Raw genomic sequence first — 18,171 nt, forward strand, 5'->3', positions numbered from 1 at the left:
CCTTCCAGCAATTTCAGATATCTAAGACTTATTACCTGTTTGTGTTTGAAAAGTGGGATCCCACAACGGTGGCCTCAGCCATGTCCTGCCCATACGTGAAGGCAAGGTCCGTGCATGCCCAGCCACCCTTCCTCCCTTTATTTCCCCCCATCCCCTGGTTTCTGCAGGAAAGCAACACAAGTGTAGAGCCCCAAAGTGAGCAATGGTTTATTTTGCTAGGTGTCTCTTTTCAACAAGTCAGAGATGAAGGGAGCAGTGGAAGGCACAGTGGAGAATATGCACTGCTCAGTTTAAATGGAATTTCATTGTCTTAATTCTCCATCTGCTGAATATGGATAACAGTACTTTCCTTGTGCTCTTTGTCTCCAAGTCATATCAGTGTATGTAACACTAGCAGAAGGAGGTACAATTAATTACAGCTGCCAAAATAGAGACTTCCAGCAAAGTCTTAGCTCCTTACAGGACCAAGTTCTTCAAAGTAAAGATCTGTTTATTTTTAGCTGGTTTTTGATGAATCCTTTTCCATTCCAGCAGCAGTAAAGATATCGTTATATCCGATTTCACTGCTTTAATTAAGTGCTTCTCAGTCCATGATGAGTTCTATTATTTTAGGCTTTTTTTAAAGTTTATTTAATTTGAGACGTATACTAAGCAGGGTAACATAATTGTGCATGTCAAAGCCTGCTTCATCCTAATATTAAAAAGTTGCTTTGATTTCCTGAAGGTTTAAAAAAAATAAATCTATGAAGTTCCATGTAAATTTAATTCTTTTTGTCTGCATTCTAAAAATACAAGTGAAAAATTACCAAAGAACAGGATTCTACATGCAGTGTGCCAAACACCTTGCCTTTTTTTTTTTTAGGGTAACAGGGATAATGAATACATACCACCATAGAACCTAGGGAAAAAAGCTCTGGCAGAGGCATAAAAAGGTCATTCACTGCCCAGTGATGGAATTAAAGATTCCAGAGTCATTCTTGTGGGTTGTCTGGTTAACCTGGGTATAAAGGACTCTGGTGATGAAGCTTCTATGGCATTCCTAGGGAGACTGCACAACTGCTTCACTTTACCTAGTGTTAGGAAGCTTTTTCTCATGTACAACCTGAATCTTCTTTGTTGCCATTTAAGCCCATTAACCTATGTCCGAGCTGCCATGCACTCAGGAGTGTTCAGTCCTTCCTGCATCGTATTTTCATACATAATGTTCTCCCTCACTAATTCCCTTCTTTCAGCTGTGCAAGTTCCTTGATTTCTTCCAGTTTTTGCTTAACTTCTGTTTCCTAGATGTCTGATGATACCAATCATTTCCTTCTAGACACTGTTTCTAGAAGTGAAGCAGCCCAAATATGAAAAATGTATTCCAGACAATGCTTCCCAGTACAGCATATAGCGGAAATTTGCACTGCAATCTTCCTCATACATTTCAATGTGATTTTAAAATTTTTTTTTTACAAAGGCATAGCAACAGTTCTGTACCAGAGACAGGCAGCAGGCCCCTGCAGAACCCCATTTGAGACATCCTTCTATTCTGACAGTGATCCAGTGAAAACTAGTCAATGAATACAATTTCTAGTTGGTCCCATTGCTAATTCATCCCAACCACTTTCCTCAGGTTGCTTATCAAATGTGAGGCAATGTCAAAAGTCATGCTGAAGTCAAAATATCTGATATCAGTTGCTTATTTCTTATCCACAGGGCTAGTTACCTTGTCATGCAACAGAATAGACTAAATTTGACAAGATCTACTTTTGGTAATTTCATGTTGAATATTACTTGACTTCTTGTTTCCATTTTGATGTTTACAAATAGTTGATCTGATTACCCATTCAAGCAATTTTCCGTGAATTAAGGTTGTTTGGGATATAACTTTCTTTTTTAATTCCTTCCTGTCATCATCCCTTTTTTAAAGACCAGCAAAATGTTTGCCATTGTATGTTGCCTGGAATTTCAGCCCCTTCCATGAGTTGCCAAAGGGCTCCTTATTGCTTTAGTCATTTCTTTGAATATTCTAGAACCCAGTTGAGTTGGCTTAAATGATTTGAAAAGATCTGACAGATTTAGGGATTCTAATCTGTTCTTTTACTTTGTCCTTTATCACAAGTGTTAATTGTACCACACATCAGTGCAGAGTTGACCTTTTCAGGAGATTGATGCAGAAAAAGGCATTAAATGTTTCAGCCTTCTTGGAATCATTTGTTGAGAGCTCTTCCTCTTTTCTATACAGCAGACCAATATTTTTCTTAGTCTTTCTCATCAGTATTGTGCTGATGAATGAGTTCACATCACCCTTGATACCCCTCGCTAATAGGACCATGTTTTGAGAGGCTGGACTTTTTATTCTGTTCCTATATTTCCATATTATTCCTTTTATTTGTCTTCACTGATCTTATTTTCTATCCATTTTCTATATGCTTCCTTCTTGTGACTGAAATCAATAACCAACTTAAAATTTAGACATTTTGGTCTTTTATTACAGTTCCTGTGCTCCTTCTACACTTGGATCACCTGAGCCAGCATCATTCATACCTTATGTCCGAGAAACTGCTAGCCTGCCTTAACTCATTTTTTCTTTAGTTTTGGTTCCTCTACAATAGCACAATGCAGATCTCTGAGTTTATTAAAAGTTTTGCCCTTAAAATCTCCTGGTTTTCTGTTCCCTCCTCCCTCTCCACTGAAGAATAATGAACTCTGCCCCTCTGGGGTCAGAGAAGTTGCCTTCCGCACTTCCATTGAAACTAGGCTAGAGTCAAATCCAGAAAGGTCTCCTCCTAAGTTGCTTCTATGTTTCAAAAACTTGCCAGAGAACTTGTGCTCATGTCCCAGAACATACACCTGTAAATAGATAAATCCCCTATTATGATCAAGTCATGCCCTGGAGAATCTTGCCAGCTCCTCACAAAAAAAACTAACCCCAATCTTCTTGAGAAGGTGTAACTGATAAAATTATTTTCTCTGCAGACTTCAGAGTGGTTTTAACTACTTACTGATCTCATTTAAGAGAGAGAGAGAACCTAGGGCAGAGAAGCTATAGTCAGTGTTACCAACAGCGGCATGCCGATTTGGTTCTGCTACTGCCTAGGTGCCCATCTTTAGATTGTTAGGGTGGGATTTATTTCACCTAAATATCAACACCAATAGTATAAATATCTACCTTTGGACTTGGCGCCTCAGGTGATTTTTTCCAGTTGGGGAGAGGAACAGACACCTTATGACATACTAATTCCTCTGACCTATTTTAGATATCTTCTGTAAAATTGGATGACTTGAAGATCACTTGAAGACTCTGGCACTAACAGAAGTAAGAAAATTTACACAGAAGAACTGACCTGGCCTTTCCCATTAGTTTGTGGGTTACAACCATGTGGACCTTGTGTTTTAACCTCTATCCAGGAGAGAACATGCTAGGCTATCATGTCTGTACCTTTTTTAGATCTTGCTTGTAAAAAGATTTCCAGGTTGATTTAATTTTATACTTCCTTTCTATTACATGGTTTGCTTTGCTTGAAGATTCCTATTTTGTTCTGCGTATAGCAGAGACTGGTGGCCATCCTGTCATTATAACTGCTGTTCTCCTTTTCACATTTTTTCCTGCATCTTTGCTTTATACAGATCTGTCATAAATTAGAGAAAGCTTTCAGTAAGTTATAGTGAACCATTCACATGAGCATGTAAGTCTTTCAAAGGTGGGGAAAGTCCTAATTTATTAACAGATGCAGTCCTAGGCTGGTAGCAATCACAAGTTAAGAGAGTTGACAGCTACTTGGTTACCTCTGTAAAGTAAGCAAATGGCCTCAGTCTACCTGCGACGTCCCTAAAGCATCAGCCTAAGCACCCCTTATTGGCAAACACAGAACATGGGACAGGGCGGGGGGGGACGGGACGGCGGGGCAGGGCAGGGCGACAGAGGTGAAGGACAGGAATGAAAAGTGAAGAGCCTCTTGCTCTAGAGATGCCTTTCCTGAAGCACCCTCCCAAGCCCAAGGGAAGGGAATCAATCCGATCCTCACTCTCAGAGAACACAGGTCTTTTAGGCTCTCAGGGCTATCAATGCAGGAGTATTACAATGCATTTTTAAAGATGACCTATAATTAATGAAAGACTTTTTTATATACGCTAGACAAAACTTTCTTCTCAAAGTACCAAAATGAGAGAGGAAACATTCTCCCCCCCCCTTTTTTTTTCAGTCTGCCAGCTCCCTGCATGTCACATAAACCTTGTTCTTTGGTGCCTCTGCTTTCATCGTTTCTGGCTGCTGTTTCCTCTTGTTGGCACAGGGCAAGCCTTGTTGTTCCTCTTTCTTTTGTAGCTCCACTTTTAAGACATTTACTGAGTGAGATATTTTTTATCTTTAATTAAAATCCTCTTTGCAGTTCTCTTAATGTAAATGCTACAGTATTTGGAAAAAAAAATAAACCCTGTTCTGTTCTATTTACACAACGAAGGCCAGCAGGACTGTTTCAATACCTCCTGAAAAAACAGCCTCCAAAGCAACCAGTGTAGCAATTTTTTTCCATTTTGTTTCTTGTCTATCTGTGAAATATTTCAAAGCAATATCTTCCCTTCTAAATATCATCTCCTTGTTCAGCATTACTTACTCAGCCAGATGCACTTTTCACTTTTAAATTATCACCATACAGTTGTTGATACATTAATTACTGCAATGACATTTTTATGAAATTGTTTCTTGTACACTATTTCTGCTCATCAGAATTCCTAGTTTTCTGCACTATGAGATCTTTGAATATTTTGTTATGGTGGAAACTAAGTATCATTTTTAAAGTATGCCAAAAGGGAAAGGACAGTAGACATGATAGGCAGTAACCTGTATTCCACCTTTTCAGAATACACTTGTCAAGTCAGAGACCGCAGGATGTGGTAGACTGAAAGGGAAAGAGAGAATGGGTGTCACACTAACTCAAGCAGTCACGACCTGGACTGATATCTGGGATATTCCTATCGCTCTGGTCACTCTACAATAGAAGAAAGCAGGGAAACCATCAATATGTTACCTTCAACAGAGCTTGTTGGAACTAAATATTTTGGTTTTGTTTATCTGAAAGAGAATCTGAACAGCCTGGTGCAATCTTTGCACTCCTGCTGATGAGTATGGCAAGATGACAAAAAGTACTTTTGTATTGGGTCTGGCTGAGATGGAGTTAATACTCCCCATGGCAGCCCTCATAGCACTGTGCTCTGCATCAGTAGCTAGAAAGGTGTTGATAGCACACCAGTGTTTTGGCTACAGCTGAGCAATGCTGGCACAGCATCAAGGCTGTCTCTCCAACATTTTTGCCCCCCCCCCCCCAATGGCAGGCTGGGGCAGGGCAAGATCTTGGGAGGGGACATAACCAGGACAGCTGACCTAAACCAACCAAACAGATATTCCATACCATATGACGTCAGCTCAGATATAAAAGCTAAGTAAAGGGAGACGGAAGAGGGGGGGCATTTTGTCTTCCGGAGCAACCACTACGCGTACTGAAGCCCTGCTTCCCGAGAAGTGGCTAGACATCGCCTGCTGATGGGAAGTAGAGAATAACATCATTTGTTTTTTTTCTTTGCTTTCGCGCGCGCAACCTTTGCTATCACTTTATTAAACTGTCCTTATCTTGACCCACGAGCCTTTTGTTATATTTTCTCCCCCCCGTCCAGCTGAGGAGGGGGAGTGATAGAGCGGCTTTGGTGGGCACCTGGCATCCAACCAGGGTCAACCCACCACAGTCCTTTTTGGCGCCCAACGTGGGGCACGACAACGGCAGTTTTGCATTAAGTGTTCTATAGCTAGTTAGTAAGTGGCAAGCTCCTGTGCAGGTCACGGAGCTTGTTAGCTGCTTGCTTATCTCTAGCTTGCTGAGTTTGGGAACATGTTAATGCAAATAATGGCTGCGTGCTTTGTCCTGGCACTGATGGCTTTGTTTTGCTGTGGTAGCTATCTTGTGGGGAGAATGAAGGAACGCGGGAACGTGCTAATACAAATAATGTCTATGTGCTTTGTCCTGGCACTGATGGCTTTCCTGTGTTGTGGGAGCTATCTTGTGGAGGAGATGAGGGAACACATCTCCCTCTCCCTACCAGGCATTGATGTGAATGGTTTTATTATGCAGGCTCCCGAGGTCCTTGTTCACCCTTATGTAAGCTGTTTAATACTAATAATTAATACTGGTGGCATATTATGGGTATTGTGGAATCTGGTCTCGTCCTGGTATAAGAGAAGGCAAGTTTTAGGTGAGGCAATACTTAAATGTGCCCTCAAGCGACCAGTGCCTGGGTGGCAGGGTATATGGAAGGATTTGGGCAGATTCCTAGGACGGTTATCACCTCCCATAATCTGGGATTTTACATCTGAACAGGCAAGTAACCCTGGCAAACTGACGCGCCACCTGATAGAAGGGTGCCTTGCCTATCCCAATGAAAACCAGCAGCTTCTCGCACTGTACTGGGGCCTGGCCTATGCCTACCGAGCCATAGTTCAACACTGTCAGAGGACCATGGTTGAGGCAGGGACCCAGACTGCATCTGAGGACACCATGCTCGAGATAGGGACCCAAACAACAACAACTACAGTAATTGCCCCAGTAGTGAAAAGGAAGCAGTGGACAAGGAGATCAACGGGTCCATACCATCGATTAGTGAGAGAAGAAGAAGAAGAAGAGGAAAGGCTTGATCTAGAAGCTGGTCCTTCGGTAAGGAAATTGGAGGAAGGAGTGAGGGAACTTAAACAGGAAGCGGAAACTACCCGGTCCCTGACGTCCTCAGAACTTCGGGACTTGCGGAAAGATTACAGCCGCCAGCCAGGTGAGCGGATTGCTGCCTGGCTGCTCCGATGCTGGGATAATGGGGCTGATAGTCAGCAACTGGAAGGCAAGGAAGCCCAACAGCTGGGATCCCTCGCTAGAAACCGGGGAATTGAAAGAGGAATTGGAAAAGAGGCAGCAGTTTGCAGTCTCTGGAGCCGGCTTCTCTCAAGTGTGAGGGCAAGATATCCATTCAAGGAAGATCTTGTGAATTCCTCAGAAAAGTGGACTACCGCAGATGAAGGCATCCAGTACCTGAGAGAGTTAACAGTGGTGGAAGTCATCTACAGTGATCTAGATGATGAGGAAGTCTCCAAAGATCCAGAGGATGTCCTGTGCACACGGGCCATGTGGCGAAAGGTGATTCAAGGTGCCCCAGCATCGTATTCTAACAGCTTGGCAGCAATGTATTGTCCAGATATGGAAACACCAACTGTGGAGAAAGTGTCGTCTTGGCTCCAAAACTTTGAGGAAAATCTCTGTGTTTCCTCATCCCTACAGGACAGTGCCTTGGCTGTTAGGGATGCTCCAAGAAATCAGTCCTCTCCTGCCCCAGTCAGAGGGAAAGGGAGCCTAAGGCGTATGCCACGTGGTACACTCTGGTTCTTCCTGCGTGACCAAGGGGAGGACATGAGGAAGTGGGATGGTGAACCCACCTTTAAGCTGGAAGCCCGTGTGCGTGAACTGAGAGGGAAGACAGCTGTTAAGAAGGGGTCACCCAAGAAGAAGGCTGTCAGCGTAATTGCTGTAGAGGCCCAAGAAAGCACTCAGCGATCCTCCAGGCATAGAAGAACTGAAACTACCTCCCTTGATTCTGGTGAGGGGACTTCTGGTCTGGTACCGCAAGGATCGGACAGTGAATATTCTGATGAGGAACAGCAATAGAGGGTCCCTGCCTTCGGCCAGGAGGAGGAAAGGGATGACCGGATATACTGGACTGTGTGGATTCGATGGCCTGGCACATCAGACCCACAGAAGTATAAGGCTTTGGTAGACACTGGTGCACAGTGTACACTGATGCCATCAGGATACAGGGGCACGGAACCCATCTGGATCTCTGGAGTGACAGGGGGATGCCAAGAATTGACTATACTGGAGGCTGAAGTGAGCTTGACAGGGGACAAGTGGGAAAAGCACCCCATTGTGACCGGCCCAGAGGCCCCTTGTATCCTTGGCATTGACTACCTCAAGAGAGGGTACTTCAAGGACCCAAAGGGGTACCGATGGGCTTTTGGTGTAGCCACTGTAAATGCAGAGAAGATCAAACAGCTATCTACTCTGCCTGGCCTCTCGGAAGATCCCTTCATTGTAGGATTGTTGCAAGTTGAAGAACAACAGGTGCCAATCGCTACCAGGACGGTGCACCGTCGGCAATATCGGACAAACCGAGACTCCCTGGCTCCCATCCATGAGCTGATTCATCACCTAGAGAGCCAAGGAGTCATCAGCAAGACTCATTCACCTTTTAATAGTCCTATATGGCCAGTGCAAAAGTCTGATGGAGGGTGGAGGTTAACAGTAGATTATCGCGGCCTGAATGAAGTGACACCGCCACTGAGTGCTGCTGTACCAGACATGTTAGAGCTCCAATATGAACTGGCATCAAAGGCAGCCACGTGGTATGCTACAATTGATATTGCCAATGCATTTTTCTCCATTCCTTTGGCAGCAGAGTGCAGGCCACAGTTTGCTTTCACATGGAGAGGCGTCCAATACACCTGGAATCGACTGCCCCAGGGGTGGAAGCACAGTCCTACCATTTGTCATGGATTAATCCAAACAGCACTGGAACAAGGCGAAGCCCCTGAACATTTACAATACATAGATGACATCATCGTGTGGGGCAATGAGGCAGAAGAAGTGTTTGAGAAGGGGAAAAGAATAATTCAGATTCTTCTGAAAGCTGGTTTCGCCATAAAGAAAAGCAAGGTCAAGGGACCTGCACAGGAGATTCAGTTCTTGGGAATAAAATGGCAGGATGGACGCCGTCATGTCCCTATGGATGTGGTTAACAAGATAGCATCTATGTCTCCACCAGCTAACAAGAAAGAAACACAAGCTTTCCTAGGCCTTGTGGGGTTCTGGAGAATGCATATTCCAGGTTACAGTCAGCTTGTGAGCCCTCTCTATCGAGTAACGCGGAAAAAGAACTGTTTTGAATGGGGCCCTGAACAACAACAAGCCTTTGAGCATATCAGACAAGAAATAGCTCGTGCAGTAGCTCTTGGGCCTGTCCGGACAGGACCAGATGTGCAAAATATACTCTACACTGCAGCTGGGGATCATGGTCTCACCTGGAGCCTGTGGCAGAAAACACCAGGAGAAACCCGAGGTCGACCATTAGGGTTTTGGAGCCGGGGGTACCGAGGATCAGAAGCCCACTACACCCCGACTGAAAAAGAGATACTAGCAGCATATGAGGGGGTTCGAGCCGCTTCAGAAGTTGTTGGTACAGAAGCATATCTCCTCTTGGCACCACGATTGCCCGTGCTACACTGGATGTTCAAAGGAAACATCCCCTCTACACATCATGCAACCAGCGCTACATGGAGTAAGTGGATAGCATTGATCACGCAACGGGCTCGACTGGGGAAATCTAACCGCCCAGGAATTCTGGAAGAGATCATGGACTGGCCAGAAGGCAGAGATTTTGGAGCATCACCTGAGGAGGTGGCTCGTGCCCAAGAGGCACCACCATATAATGAGTTACCAGAAGACGAAAGGTGTTATGCTTTGTTTACTGATGGATCCTGTCGTGTGGTAGGGAACCATCGGAAGTGGAAAGCTGCTGTGTGGAGTCCCACACGCCAAGTCGTTGAGGCCACTGAAGGAGAAGGCGAGTCAAGTCAGTTTGCAGAAGTGAAAGCCATCCAACTAGCCCTAAACATTGCTGAACGAGAAAGATGGCCGGTACTCTACCTCTATACTGACTCCTGGATGGTGGCTAATGCCCTATGGGGGTGGCTACAGCAGTGGAAGAAGACCAATTGGCAACGCAGGGGTAAACCCATCTGGGCAGCAGCATTGTGGCAGGACATTGCTGCCCGTGTAGAACACATAACTCTAAGGGTACGTCATGTAGATGCTCACGTGCCCAAAAGCCGTGCCACTGAAGAACATCGAAATAATGAACAGGTAGACAAGGCTGCCAAAATAGAAATAGCTCAGGTGGACCTGGACTGGGAGCGTAAAGGTGAGCTATTTGTAGCTCGATGGGCCCATGAGACATCGGGACATCTAGGGAGAGATGCAACATATAGGTGGGCTCGTGATCGAGGGGTGGACCTGACCATGGAGGCCATTACGCAGGTCACTCATGAATGTGAAACATGTGCTGCAATCAAACGAGCTACCAGAGTAAAGTCTCCCTGGAACAGAGGGCGGTGGCTGGGTTTTCGATATGGCGAGGCCTGGCAAATTGACTACATTGGACCACTGCCGCGAACACGCCAAGGCAAGCGCTACATACTCACCATGGTGGAAGCAACTACTGGTTGGCTAGAAACATATCCTGTAAACCATGCCACTGCCCGAAACACCATCTTAGGCCTCGAAAGGCAAATTTTATGGCGACACGGTACCCCAGAAAGAATTGAATCAGACAATGGGACTCATTTCCGAAATAACCTCATAAGCTCCTGGGCAAAGAAACATGGCATTGAGTGGGTGTACCACATACCCTATCACCCGCAAGCATCTGGGAAAATTGAGAGATATAATGGACTGTTGAAGACTATGCTGAGAGCGCTAGGCAATGGGACATGGAAGCATTGGGATACAAATTTAGCAGAAGCCACTTGGCTAGTTAACACCAGAGGATCTGCTAACCGTCCTGGTCCTGCCCAAACAAAACCCCTACATACTGTGGGAGGAGATAAGGTCCCCGTAGTGCACATGGGGAAGTGGCTGGGGAAGGCAGTGTGGATTGCACCTCCCATGGGAAAAGGCAAACCCATTCGTGGGATTGTCTTTGCTCAGGGACCTGGGTGTACTTGGTGGGTAATGCGGAAGGATGGGGAGACCCAGTGTGTGCCTCAAGGACATTTAACCTTGGGGGAAAAATAATCTGTGATGTGAGTTGTATGTTGTAGGAAGTAATGTAGCAGGAATGACCTGAACTGCAGAAGAGTGAACTTCGCAAGGAACCAGACAAGTGCATCAGTGACCCAAACCAAGCTGGTGTTGGGGCCCAACGATCGAACATACTGCTTCTCCTGTCCTGACCACTCATCTTGATGGATGGGGCTCAAGTCATAACCTGTATGTGAACATCAGGAAGAGTGGAAGAAGCCCATGGAATATCTATCTCTTAAAGGACAGGGGATAGTAATTAATAAGAATGTATAAATCCGTATGTTGGGTATAAAAGTGGTTTAAGTATGTAGTCTCAGTTGTAAGTGTTGGTGAGAAAGGATTTCAGTAATGAGAATTAAATACAATAGTATGGTTAGAAGATATCTGTATTAAGTTATGTGGAACCTGAGCAGGACGCAAATGGTATGGAATAAGGGGTGGAGATTGTATTGGGTCTGGCTGAGATGGAGTTAATACTCCCCATGGCAGCCCTCATAGCACTGTGCTCTGCATCAGTAGCTAGAAAGGTGTTGATAGCACACCAGTGTTTTGGCTACAGCTGAGCAATGCTGGCACAGCATCAAGGCTGTCTCTCCAACATTTTTGCCCCCCCCCCCCCAATGGCAGGCTGGGGCAGGGCAAGATCTTGGGAGGGGACATAACCAGGACAGCTGACCTAAACCAACCAAACAGATATTCCATACCATATGACGTCAGCTCAGATATAAAAGCTAAGTAAAGGGAGACGGAAGAGGGGGGGCATTTTGTCTTCCGGAGCAACCACTACGCGTACTGAAGCCCTGCTTCCCGAGAAGTGGCTAGACATCGCCTGCTGATGGGAAGTAGAGAATAACATCATTTGTTTTTTTTCTTTGCTTTCGCGCGCGCAACCTTTGCTATCACTTTATTAAACTGTCCTTATCTTGACCCACGAGCCTTTTGTTATATTTTCTCCCCCCCGTCCAGCTGAGGAGGGGGAGTGATAGAGCGGCTTTGGTGGGCACCTGGCATCCAACCAGGGTCAACCCACCACAACTTTATATTCAGGAAAGGACCCAGAGGCTTAGTGGCTCCAGGGATGTAATCTAGTCCTTGCATGCTCTGGTTCTGTACGTCGTACCAGGGTGAAGGTAGGTACCTCAGAAGGGTATCATCTGAAACAGCTCCCATGCTGAACAAGGAGTTCTTCATAGGATTATCTCCATCACTGACAGCACCCTTGGTAAAAAGCATCTTGGAATCAGTAAAGGATCCATAAAACTGAAAATTATGTACACATCACCCTCCACTAAATGAAGCCTTCATCAAGAATAGCCAGAACGTGAGAGCTGTGTTCAAAGCAGGGAACCAAAACCCAAACTCCCCTTCTTGTGGAAGAACTTTAATCACTATGCTTTTATTCAACAGCTGCATGCCACTGTTTTTAAGGAAAAGAGGGATCTCTTTAAAATAAAATGTATAAGGGGTTGCATTCCGGACAGGATTCAGGGTCTTGATGGTGTTTTCTGGAGTTCATGTTTAGGCAACTGACGTTCAGGGACAAGAAAGACAGTACACTTTATGGGCACAAAAATGAGCTTAGCCTCTCTGAGTCAAAGAATGGTTCTATTCTTGCTGTTGGGCTGGATAAAGTGAAGCAGAGAGATGAAACTTACACTTTATTAATGAATAAGGGGCATACCTAGGAGCGTAACTAAAAGCACTGACTTGTATTGCTTTCCTCCAAATGGTAGAACACACTTGCCGCACATGCACAACTTTCTCGAAGTGTTGGCTCACCAAGAAGAAAGAGAAGACCAGAATCTATGACTAGAAAAATCCAGAAACTGAGTGAATCTATGAAAAGCAAAACACTAGCTCCTGTGAGCTTATCTCATTGCCCCACCTGGGATTACGGGACGCTGGTTGTGGCTCAGTGGCTAAAGCAGGTTGTTTTGAATTATTAGGGCTGCTTGCAGCATGAACAGTATTTAAAGAAGAAAAATGTTAGCTAGGAGAACAACGCACCTTGTACTGTACAAGTTCAAATAGTTCAGGCATGGTATGGTTAGGTGATGGCACATCCTTTGGCCTCTGTGACACCAGGAGTAAGCTTGATCTTTGGCCCCAGGTGGAGCATTCGGTGCAGTTGCCACCCTTTGTTCACTCTACGTATGGTAAAGACAGGGTGATCTCAAGGCTACAAGCAGTAGCCCAGCTCTCCGGTTTTAATGACTTTGGTGGTTTGCTGGGCATTATCCCACATGCACTTCTTGTTTTGCACTGCTGTAATTCCACGCAATAGTAGGTACTGCACTTACGCAGGTGCAAATGAGGAAACAGGCAGTTTCTCTGACATTGATGAGCACTCCCTCCTTCACTCCACGACAGACTGCTGTAACATGGACAGTGCGGCTGTCTCACCCCATGCAGATTTCTCCATTAGTAAATGACGCTCCCATCAGCAACCCTCTCTAGGCTGCTTCTAGCAGGTGACTCCTTCTACCCATTCTGTACGATATGCCGTTTGGTTGCTCATCACTCTCTATGGTAAAAATCTCACCCTTTGCTGCAGGAAATTCTACCTCTTGGGCCCAGGTGATGCATCGGTGGACAAATCTCTTTTCTCACCTTGCACCAAGACTTTACGCTTCCAGCCCAACATGCTGCAGCTTCTTGCAGAGAGGAAGGATGCAAATTTTGACAATTTCTCCAGAAAATGTACCTCATTTTGTGAAGACGGTGTAATTTCCTCCCTTGCCTCACTGCTTTTAAGCAGTTCACACAGAAAAGACAAGAGGCAACGGGCACAAATTGAAATACAGGAATTTCCATTTGAACAAGAGAGAAAAACCTTCTTTTACTGTGAGGGTGGTCAAACACTGGCACAGGTTGCCCTGAAGGCTTATGGAGTCTCCATCCATGGAGACCTCCAAACCCCGACAGGACGCAGCCCTGAGCAGCCGGCTGTACTGACCCTGCTTGGAGTGCAGGGGTTGGACTAGACGATCTCCAGAGATCCCCTCCAACCTCCACCAGCCTGTGAAAAGGGCAGCCATATCATACGTCAGTTTGAGGAGTTGCTTCAGGCTGTTCCTTCATGACAAGATACATTTTATTCCATTTACAGTGAAAATAAACAGGTTTTAGTCAAGATCATAATATGGGCTGGGGCGGGCATAGATGTTTTTCTAAAAAAGAAAAAGGAAACAAAGCCCTTTCAATTTTCTTAAGTTATTCAAAGAAAAACAGCTGTACATGAGATAAGGGTGTCTTGATGCATTGATAAATTCTTCGTTTGATGCAACTGAAGTCAATAACAGTTTTTTCCAATAGTTAAGAGCAGAGGAGGATCCAGATGCTGCAAATATCCCAGTATGCTAACTCTCTGTATTGCTCAAAGGTAGTAGTGTCCACCTATTTCCAGTGGAACTGGGGGTACCCACGTGTCTGTTATGAAAGATAAGCAGTGATCCAATGCGCAGATCTTCAAAACACATGGGCAGCAGTTCCCTACCTCTTGGAGGCACTACTGTCCCAAGGTACCACAGAGGTCCTTAGACGTCAGAGTGCCTGCTGACCATTGCAACCCTTACAGTCTAATGCTGCTGAACACCCAGAGCCTGCTAAACGCTGTACCCCCCTGTATAAACCACATAAAGATTCACTGAAGTGCAAATGGGGACTTTACTTTCTGGTCTGCAGGAGATTTTATTAGCCTATGCAAAGTGGAAGAGTTTCAAGAGAAAACACTGAGAGTCCTGGCTTGACATTATTCTCTAGACCAGTGGTCAGGGCACTCTGCTGAGACACTGGGATGTTGCTTCAAGTCCTTGCTGAGAAAGAAGCTGTTTTGATCTCTCACATCCTGAGACAGTACTACTATCACCCGATTTCTAGGCAAAAGGGACACTACATTATGTGACAAAGGGCTGATTGGAAACCAGAGTGGGCTTATGGAGGAGCCTGCTACACACATGTGGGCTCCTCCCTGTGGGTTAGAGTTAGGCACCTGCCTTCATGGGATGGAGAGGCTTTGACCCCACCTTCCTCCTTGGGGTAACCTCCTGGCTAGTCTAGGCAGGTATTTGTGGTTACCTTCTTACATTTCTAATGTTTCCGCTTACTGTATAGGGAACCTTAGTGCTGGATCACACTAAGCAAAAGACACACCAGAATATAGGAGTTACAGGCTGAGCGCTGATAGGAATGAACCCTTTTATGGAACAAATTCTACATCACTAAACTGAGAAAAGACAAATTATTTATTTTTTATTAGTTCAGCTCTGTTTAGCTTTGTATTTTCTTGACAAATGAAAATAGGCTAGTTATATTTAGTTTTGACCTCTTGACTAGATGCGCCAGCATCATGCTCCGATACCTATGTGACAAAGATTTTGTGTGAATCTTAATTAAAAAAGACAGTATTATTCCCTTAGATATTGCAAAACTCTTCTTTCCTCTGAAAGCCAAAAATACATGATGGTATTTCTTTCTAGCTAAAGTACTGGAAGTAGCTGGTGCTACAGGTAATATTTGAGTGATGCTTTAGCAGTATATCAAAGTGGCTAAGTTTGCCTTATTTACTGCGGAAGAAATAAATTTACTCTGGTGGAGTAGCAAAATAATTTCCACTATGCAAAAGAGAAAAAAAGTAATATAAAGTACAAAAGAAATGAAAGATGATTGCTTTTACAACAATTTACCTGCTAAATCAAAAGCTTCTATACCAGCACATAGTACTGAGTGTAGAAGGTTAGCTGACATTAGGAACATGCCATAAAAGCACCTGCTCCTGAAAAAGTGCTTTTAACTGAAGGCACCAAATTTTATTTAGCTGTAGAAATGTATATAGCCACCAGAAGGATAGACTGAAAAAAGCATGAAATAATCCTTCCACTTTCCTCGGAACTAGCAAGGTTGCAGCTAGAGTAACATATTAATTCTGGACAACATACTGGGGCATGAAAGAAGACGTGGACCATTTGGAAAGGGCCGAGAAGAGAGCAAAAATATTGATATGAGATGTGTAAAACAAAATCTATTGTTAGGACCCCAATACGGTTGACAAAAATAAGCATGTGGTTGCAGAGCCTGCAGGAGAATACTTTAAATTACCAGTTCAGCAGAACATCTAAGCATAGTTCTTAGGTCTTACAGACTTAAGGTGTAAGGACACAAAACACTCAAATCTTGATGCCCTGAGGAAATATAAAACCATCCCAATGACATCTTTCACAACAAAATTAACTCCAGACCTAAGAAACTCAGTGCTAGGGAGAGGTTGAGCAGAACCACTGGGAAATGTCAGGTATTCTACAAACTGCAGGACAGCACAAACTCTCACACGTCCCACGTAAAGCAAGGCATCTCAAAACTCCTCTTCAGGGAACAAGTGTTAATGGAGATTTACTGGAGATTTGCTGTTGGTAATTGAACAATCATTCCTCAGCGTGCGTTTCACATGTGGAGGGAGACTGCTGTGAATTGGAGATACCGTGACTAAGATTCAGTGATCCCATTTATCACAGTGCTAAATGCGCACAAGATTGCCTGTCCTTAACTAAAGCAAGCTCAGTTTCTCCGGGGCTTTTAGCTGTCCGCAGCCGCCTGAATGAAGCCTTTCTGTTGACGCCCATGGGGTCCCAGGGGTGCTTATGTCAGTTCCTGGTGCTGTCCCTGTTCATCTTAATGTACTCTCGTCAGCCCCCTCGGAATTTCTATTCAATATCACCTTCCCCGAAGGCTCCTTCAACCTGAATAAACTTGGGTTTATTCACAAACGAAATAAGCAGCGCCCACCGACTTGTCGGTTCTGCCTCTGAGAGCCAGAAGAGCAAAAAGCCGAGCGGTTTGAAACCCAGCCTTTCCAAGTTGTACGCTTCGCAGCTGGACACTTCCAATTCTGGTTTATGGCGCTTGCTAAGACCAGACCTAGATCCTCAGAAAGGTCCCTTCTGAGCTTGCAGCCTACAAAGCCACCTACCTCCAGACCTAAGACTCGCTACAAAAAGATTTCCCAGACCGTAAAGGCATACGGCGTTCATCTAAAGCTTTCGGCTTTGGGTGCGACTGGTCCCTCACAACGTCTGCCACCGCATGCCGAGGCCAGGTTCCCGCAGGCAAGCGGGACTCGCGGGGAAAACTGGCGGCCGGTGCCCTGCCCGCCCCGAGCACGGCGCCCGCGGAGCCAGCAGCCGGCCGGGCTGCCGGCGCTCGGGCTTCCAAAGGCTTCTGGGGCGCTGCAGGGGAGAGCGCGCTCCGCAGGCGTGGCGCTTCCCGCGGCAGCGCCTCTTTGACAGGAGGAGGGAGGAAAAAGAGCCGCGAGGAGACGGGACCGTGCCCGGCACCGGCACGAAGCCCGCGCCGAGCCCGCGGAGCCGGGCGAGCAGAGAGGGGGCCGCGCACCGCCGGCCGCCCCCGCCCTCGCCCCGCCGCCGCCGCCGCCGCCGCCCCGTCCCCCGCCCGTCCCTCCGCCGCCGCCGCCGCCGGCGGGTCCCGGCGCTCACCGATAGTGGAAACGACGGTGCCCACGAAGTAGAAAGCGCCGGTGAAATCCCACCGGGGCCGGATGTCGTCGACGCGGATGCCGGCCACGCTGGCCTCCTCGTACTCCCGGAGGAAGTGCCGGAGCTCGGCGCGGCTGAGGTTGTGGCGCCGGGTGAAGTTCTCCAGCCGCTCCTCCCAGCGCTCCTTGGCCTCCCGCTCCGTGGGCAGCTCGATGGCCGAGAAGACGGCGGCTCCGCACAGCATGTACAGCACGATCAGCACCGCCAGCAGGAGGAACCGCGCGTTGTCCGCGTTCAGGCGACCCGCGCTGGAGCAGCAGCCGCCGCGACACGCCATCCTCCGCCCCGCGGGACCGGGCTGCCGCGCCGCCACGCTACGTCGGGGCCCTCCCGCCGCCGCCGCCGCCGCCGGGCATCCCGGCGCCGCCCGCCGGGCGTGCGCGGGGCCGCGGCCGCAGAGCTCAGGGCGCCGCGGAGCCCGGCGGCGGCGAGCGGCTCTCCTCCCGGGAGCCGGCCGGCACCTCCGCCCCGGGGGCAGGGCGCTGCCCCGCCGCGCCCGGCACGGCCCCGCGGCGGACGGGCTCCGGGCTGCGGCGCATCCCGCGGGCGAGGGACCCGCCCGTCCCGGCCCGTCCCGGCCCGCAGGGGCCCCTCAGCCCCGCCGCGCCCCGGCCCCGCGCCGGGCTGCCGTCTCCGCCGGTTTCATATCCCCTTCCTTCCCCCGCCCCGAGCACGTCGGAGCGGGGCGCAGGGACAGGCACCGCCAGGCGCCTCCTGCCCGCCGGGGGGGGGTGGAGGGTGGGCGAGGCGGGACC

The 18,171-nt window shown here is 47.1% G+C and overlaps 1 protein-coding gene across 1 annotated transcript in view; it reads right to left on the minus strand.

Annotated features, from left to right (window-relative positions):
- Positions 1 to 18,171, minus strand: part of KCNK13 (potassium two pore domain channel subfamily K member 13) — an 81,618-nt gene extending 63,447 nt beyond the window's left edge. Inside the window, exon 1 of the mRNA XM_069783661.1 lies at positions 17,357 to 18,171. Coding sequence (XP_069639762.1) covers positions 17,357 to 17,693 — 337 coding nt within the window. The 5' untranslated portion in view covers positions 17,694 to 18,171. The remainder of the gene's footprint in view (positions 1 to 17,356) is intronic.

This window comes from Haliaeetus albicilla, chromosome 5 (genome assembly GCF_947461875.1).
Source record: "Haliaeetus albicilla chromosome 5, bHalAlb1.1, whole genome shotgun sequence".
Classification (NCBI taxonomy): Eukaryota; Metazoa; Chordata; class Aves; order Accipitriformes; family Accipitridae; genus Haliaeetus; species Haliaeetus albicilla.